Source organism: Carassius auratus, unplaced genomic scaffold (genome assembly GCF_003368295.1).
Source record: "Carassius auratus strain Wakin unplaced genomic scaffold, ASM336829v1 scaf_tig00023573, whole genome shotgun sequence".
Classification (NCBI taxonomy): domain Eukaryota; kingdom Metazoa; phylum Chordata; class Actinopteri; order Cypriniformes; family Cyprinidae; genus Carassius; species Carassius auratus.
In genome coordinates, this window is record NW_020525280.1 from 13059 (window position 1) to 20425 (window position 7367).

Sequence of the window (7367 nt, forward strand, 5' to 3'; positions counted from 1 at the left end):
CTTGTTTCTTAAACTAAACACTCAAGTTCCATATACTTCACTTTCCACATTCCGTAGCTCAAATTAACGATTTTGATAATTATGCAGAACCATTGAGTAGACTCATTCTGTCTGAACATTAACTTTGCGCCTGTATGTTTACCATCCACACTGTGAAAAATAGGGCTCTCTTCTTATTTATTTACTTGTGTTCTTTGAGTGTTTGCCTGAGACTGAAATCTAGTACACATTTAATTGTCAAGGTTCCCAATTATTAGTCTAAGAGAATCACGTTTCCAAGTCAAATACTTTGCATTTACTTTAATAACAGTCAGGTGTGTTGAAACTAAACTCAGCAGGAATGAGGAAGCTGCTTCACAGACTCACACACAAACCTGTTTTACACACGTCACTCAAACACAGAACCAGGAAACAGAATCACGTGACTTCAGGGAAAGAGAAACTGAAGTGTAGTTGAGCTGTTGTGTGTTTGTGTCTGTGTTCATGCAGTAAAATGGCAGAAGCCAGATTTTCTCAGGATGAGTTCATGTGTCCGGTGTGTCTGGATCTGCTGAAGGATCCAGTGGCCATTCCCTGTGGACACAGTTACTGTAAGATCTGTATTACAGACTGCTGGGATCAGGAGGATCAGAAGAGAGTCTACAGCTGTCCTCAGTGCAGACAGACCTTCAGTCCAAGACCTGCTTTAGCTAAAAATACTATCTTGGCTGAAATGGTGGAGAAACTGAAGAAGACCAGACTCTCTGCTGACTGTGAGGCTGGAGCTGGAGATGTGCAGTGTGACGTCTGTACTGGAAGAAAATACAGAGCCGTCAAGTCCTGTCTGGTGTGTCTGGAGTCTTACTGTCAAACTCATTTTGAGCGGCACGAGGAGTTTCATTCACGTAAACCACACAAAGTGACTGAAGCCACTGGACGACTGCAGGAGATGATCTGCCGGAAACATGAGAAGATCCTCGAGGTTTTCTGCCGCACTGATCAGAAGTGTATATGTCTGCTGTGTACGATTATTGAACATAAAAACCATGACATTGTTCCAGCTGCAGACCAGAGGACAGAGAAACAGGTATTTAACACTAGACACTGATGAAATATTGGAAATTCGTTTCATACGTGTTTATATCTGCATCATATTAACAGCTCACAGCATTCACACGACACACAACAGCAGAAATGAATAGCAGCTGCAAGAAGAGTTTCACTTTCTCCTGAAAATGCACCGTAAACCTTTATTAACACTTTCTTTAAAAAAAAAGTCCTTAAGCAACATAAAATAATGAAAGGAGCTAGTCTTTGACAAAATAAACATCTGTCAATAAAAATAAAGCAAACTATACTACACAGCAGAAACATTGTCAGTGTGAAGCTCTACGTCTGTGTTAGTTTTGCTTTTCTAATGCTTGGAGCTGCGCTGTGAAATGGTCCTTAATCTTCATGTTGATTCGTGTGAGATGATTGTAACAGATCATCACTTCTGGAGTTTGAACCTACAGCCGTTGTTTATCAGTTGAGATACATAACCTTTAAACTGCCTCACCCTGTGTTTACTGGATTCATCTGTTCATGATGATTTAGTGTCAGTAGTTTTCTGTGAGATTGACGATCATCTGTTTGTCCTGCAGAAGCAGCTGAAGGAGACACAGAAGACGCTCCAGCAGAGAATCCAGCAGAGAGAGAAAGATCTCCAGCAGCTGAGAGAGACTGTGGAGTCTCATAAGGTGAGTCTGGAGAAGAAGAGAAGTTTGTCTCCGTCTCAGTTCAGACTCACTGAAGCTGAATCACTGTGTGTCCTAACAGCGCTCTGCACAGACAGCAGTGGAGGACAGTGAGAGGATCTTTACTGAGCTTATCCGCTCCATTGAGAGAAGCCGCTCTGAGCTGATACGACTGATCAGAGATCAGGAAAAGACTGCAGTGAGTCGAGCTGAAGAACGACTGGAGCGACTGGAGCAGGAGATCAATGATCTGAGGAGGAGAGACGCTGAGCTGGAGCAGCTTTCACACACACAGGATCACATCCAGTTCCTGCAGGTAACACACATCTAGAAGAACAGGATCATAGTGGACTTGAGCAGATCCTGCTGTGACAGAGACTCACAGAGAAACAGTTCATGAGTGTCTTATTATATAATCATCAGTCAGACTCTCATCTGATCATCTTCTTCTGAAAGAGACGCTGCTTACAAACAGCTTTCAGCTCTGGAAATCTCTTAGGAATCATTCCTCTCAGCTCTTTCTTCTGGAAGATGTATTTAGCTGCTAAACACCACTAAAACCACCAACAGTTCAAAACTTCACTAACATTTCAGCTTTTTACCTAATTTTTCCTTCTGATTTATTACACAATAGTGAAATCAGCCACTCCTCTAGTGCGAGTTTGATGGCCAACGATTCCCGGTTTCCGATGTCATAGTTCTGCTCCGCTGGGGTCAGATTCCTGGAATAGTGAACTAAAGGCTGGAGGCGTGGAGGCTCACCAAACAGCTGCAATAGCTCGGTGTATTCCCTGACACATCCGCAGCAGTTGATCTGAAACAGAAATCTCACCAGTAGCTGAGCTAAATACCTCTGAGAAGTGTTAGTGAAAGCATCAAATGAGTTATTTATTACACTATTGGCATTCCATATGTCCTTTGCCCATGACAAAGCAAGACCAGACAGTAGCGAAATCAGGAATGCTACCTTGGAGCACTCAGTAGGGAATTTCTGCGGTTGCATCTCGATGTGTAACGCCACTTGTAGACAGGAGGTTAGTGATATGATGAGGTTTAGACTTGAAACAAAGAGTATGGCTGGTGCGATCAGTGATAAAGGCAATTGTCCAGAGACAAACACTGAAGCAGGATGATGATGATGCTTGGAGGCAGATTATAGAGTCCAGGTCTAGGAAACTGTGGAGACAACAAAAGAGAACCACAGAAGGATCGTCTGGGTTTCTGCGAGCAGAATCTCTTCAGTGTAGTGAATGATAGACTGGACGCCAAAGTACTGAGGTGATGGTGTGTTTGTCCTGGGTTTGATTACTGAGTTCAGGTGCAGGTGATCAGTTCTCCGGCGATTGGGAGCAGGTGATGGTGATGATGGAGGTGGCTGTGACGGTGATGATTCCCTGACAATGTGATCATGTATTTTTTTTTGAATCATCAAATTATTTTGACAGATTAAAAGCACATCTTAAATCATTTATTAATCATTTGTTCATGTTTTTGCAGTACCCACTCGAAAGTAGAAACTATTCATAATTTGTAAATGTTTATAAACATCTACTATTGTTTTGTATCTTTGTTGGCTTTGCAATTTTAGCCACATTGCGCAGTTAGTTAGCTAGTGGTTAAGTGGTTAACTAAACGCTTGGTAAAGACGTATCTCACATTGTAATTTGGGGGCAAAACGTTTTTATCACCTCAACACTTATATTACTTTAAGTGTTGAGGTCATAAGAGCTTCTTATATTGTTCATACATGCCACATAATAAATAAAAAAAACTTTGTATATTATTCACTGATACCTACACGAGGTACTCTATAGATACTCTGTTATTACAAAACATTACTCTGTAAATTCTGTTTACTTCTGCTGTAAATCTGTGATCTAAAGTGTTTCTGTGTTTTCTGTAGAGTTTCCAGTTTCTCTCAGCTCCTCCTGAATCTACAGACGTAAATGATGATCTCTTCAGTTCTCTCTTCTCTTCTGATGCTCTGAGAGAATCTGTCCATCAGCTGAGAGACAAACTGGAGGATTTCTGTAAAGAGCAGCTCAAGAAGATCTCAGACAGAGGTAAAGTCCTGGAGATTCATCTGCTCTCAGAAACCAGTCCATCATCATCTCATATCATGGAGAACATCATATTAGAAATGTGTTAGGAATAGATACAGGATCATGAGAATCACACTGTTCATGTCTGTTGATTTCCACAGTCACATTCACCAACATTGATCTCTGGACCAGGAAGGACTTCCTACAATGTAAGTCAGTAAGAAAACCAGCAGAAAAACTCATGAGTGTGTTCATATTCCTCCTGTAGAAGGAGAAAGAAGAGTTTATAACTGATGATGTAGATGATGATGTGCACAGATACTGAGACACTGATGATACACTGAACATGAAGAGATCAAACAGATTCATAATTCCTGATTCTGATGTGTTTTATCTCCATCAGATTCCCATCAGTTCACTCTGGATCTGAACACAGCACATAAACTCCTCCGTCTGTCTGAGAACAACAGAGTGATTACATACACTAAAACAGTTCAGCCGTATCCTGATCACTCAGACAGATTTAATGGTTGGTATCAGGTGTTGTGTAGAGAGAGTGTGTGTGGACGCTGTTACTGGGAGATTGAGTGGAGTGGAGATAAAGGTGTGTGTATATCAGTGTCATATAAGAGCATCAGCAGGAAGGGAGCGGGTGTTGAGTGTGGGTTTGGATGGAATGATCAGTCCTGGAGTTTGTACTGCTCTCCCTCCAGATACTCATTCACACACAATAACATACAGACTGTTCTCTCTGTGAAGTCCATCATCAGGAGAACAGGAGTGTGTAGTGATGATGATGATGATGTCAGGAGAATAGGAGTGTTTGTGGATCACAGAGCAGGAACTCTGTCCTTCTACAGCGTCTCTGACACAATGAGCCTCATCCACACAGTCCAGACCACATTCACTCAGACGCTCTATCCTGGGTTTACGGTTTATTACGGATCATCAGTGAAACTGTGTTGATGAATCAGAATAGATATTATTATCATAATGGCCTTTCAATTCAAAAGATCTCACAGTGAATAAATAAATGTCATTATTAACCTCATGTAGCTCCGGCCCTTTCCAGCGTTTGTGTTCTTCTGTATTCTGCTGTTTTTATTCTCATGCATTTAAATGTTAAACATTCATTTCATTGTTCATTTGTTTTAAATTTTAAGTTACAGCATGTTAAATAATTAGTGTTAAAATTACAATTTTAAACTCTTCAAGCTTGTTTATTCAATGTGATTTCATGCGTTCAAGGAAAATAGTCTTGTTCTTTTTGAACTTCATTTGTCTCCCCACATTATTAAAATGCTTATTATATAGAGCTTATAATATGACAAAACTAAGTGAATTCATATTGTGTAAATGTAAATTATTAAGTTGGCTTGAAAAAGCCAACTTACTGATCTACTATTTAATCTTATTAAGTTGGCTTGAAAAAGCCAACTTACTGATCTACTATTTAATCTTATTATTATTATTATTCTTCTGAGCCAAATTTTAAACACTATCTCCTCCTAGAGCTTTCAAGCTAGAACCACCAAACTCGGGTCAGACCTTCAGACTGGTCTGACTCGGGTTGCTATATCTTTTCTAACTGATTCTGCTTATGGTTTTCGTAAACCAGACTACCAAAACCACCTTAAATCCCATAGACTTTCATTGCGGGGGTACAAACTTTTGAAAAATAAGGCTTATAATATATTTAAGCTGTCTACTACCAGGGCAAACCTTAAAAACTCTCTACTGAGAATACAGCTAAAACCAGCCTAAGCTGATCAGTTGTTTTGGCTAGTCTCCCAAACTGGTTTTTAAGTGGTTTTGACCACTCTCACGCTGGTCTTAGCTGGGTTTTAGCTGGTTTTTACTGAATCCACTGTTTTTAGCTGGTTTTTGCCAGATTCGCATAGAAACATGCTAACAACATGCTAGTTACTCACTAATCAGACTAGAAACATACTTCTAACAAGTTTTAAAGTGGTTTTGGCCACTGTCACGCTGGCCTTAGCTGGTCTTAGCTGGTTTTAGGTGGTTTTCTTTACTGAATCAACTGGTTTTAGCTAGATAATCATAGAAACATGTTAATACCATGTTAGTAACTTGCTAATCAGACTAGAAACATACTTCTAACATGGTTTAAAGTGGTTTTGGCCACTGTCAAGCTGGCTTTAGCTGGTCTTAGCTGGTTTTAGGTGGTTTTCTTTACTGAATCAACTGGTTTTAGCTAGATTATCATAGAAACATGTTAACAACATGTTAGTAACTTGATAATCAGACTAGAAACATACTTCTAACATGGTTTAAAGTGGTTTTGGCCACTGTCAAGCTGGCTTTAGCTGGTCTTAGCTGGTTTTAGGTGGTTTTCTTTACTGAATCAACTGGTTTTAACTAGATTATCATAGAAACATGTTAATAACATGCTAGTAACTTGCTAATCAGACTAGAAACATACTTCTAACATGGTTTAAAGTGGTTTTGGCCACTGTCAAGCTGGTCTTAGCTGGTTTCTAACTGAATCAACTGGTTTTAGCTCGATTATCATAGAAACATGTTAACAACATGTTAGTAACTTGATAATCATGTCAAAAACATGCTTTTAACATGGTTTTAAAGTAGTTTTGGCCACTGTCACGCTGGTCTTAGCTGGTTTCTAACTGAATCAACTGGTTTTACCTGGATTAGCATAGAAACATGTTAGTCACTTGCTAGCCATGCTAGCCACATGCTAGTCACATTTTAATCATGCTAGCAACATGCTAGTTGTATACTAATCATTCTAAAAACATGCTAGAGACATACTAGCAACATGCTAATCATGCTACAAACATGCTAACGACATGCTAGTCACTTGCTAATCATGTTAATAAAATGCTAGCAACATGAAAATCATGCTAGAGACATGCTAGCCACATGCTTATCATGCTACTAAAATGTTAACAACATGCTAATCATGCTACAAACATGCTAGCAACATGCTAATCATGCTAGAAACATGCTAACAACATGCTAGAGACATGCTAGCCACATGCTAATCATGCTAGAAACATGTTAGCAACATGCTAATCATGCTACAAACATGCTAGCAACATGCTAATCATGCTAGCAAAATGTTAGCGACATGCTAGCAACATGCTAATCATGCTAGAAACATGCTAACAACATGCTAGAGACATGCTAGCCACATGCTAATCATGCTACTAAAATGTTAACAACATGCTAATCATGCTACAAACATGCTAGCAACATGCTAATCATGCTAGCAAAATGTTAGCGACATGCTAGCAACATGCTAATCATGCTAGAAACATGCTAACAACATGCTAGAGACATGCTAGCCACATGCTAATCATGCTAGAAACATGTTAGCGACATGCTAGCAACATGCTAATCATGCTAGAAACATGCTAACAACATGCTAGAGACATGCTAGCCACATGCTAATCATGCTAGAAACATGTTAGCAACATGCTAATCATGCTACAAACATGCTAGCAACATGCTAATCATGCTAGCAAAATGTTAGCGACATGTTAGCAACATGCTAATCATGCTAGAAACATGCTAAAAACATGCTAGAGACATGCTAGCCACATGCTAATCATGCTACTAAAATGTTAAC

The 7367-nt window shown here is 39.6% G+C and overlaps 1 protein-coding gene across 1 annotated transcript; it reads left to right on the forward strand.

Annotated features, from left to right (window-relative positions):
• The first annotated feature begins 457 nt into the window (after positions 1-457).
• LOC113077934 (tripartite motif-containing protein 16-like) lies at positions 458-4808 on the forward strand. Its single transcript, XM_026250205.1, has 6 exons — positions 458-1066; positions 1623-1718; positions 1798-2031; positions 3619-3778; positions 3919-3966; positions 4161-4808. Exons 1-6 carry the CDS (start codon positions 494-496, stop codon positions 4721-4723), a joined length of 1674 nt encoding a protein of 557 aa, XP_026105990.1. The 5' UTR covers positions 458-493; the 3' UTR covers positions 4724-4808.
• Positions 4809-7367: the final 2559 nt, after the last annotated feature.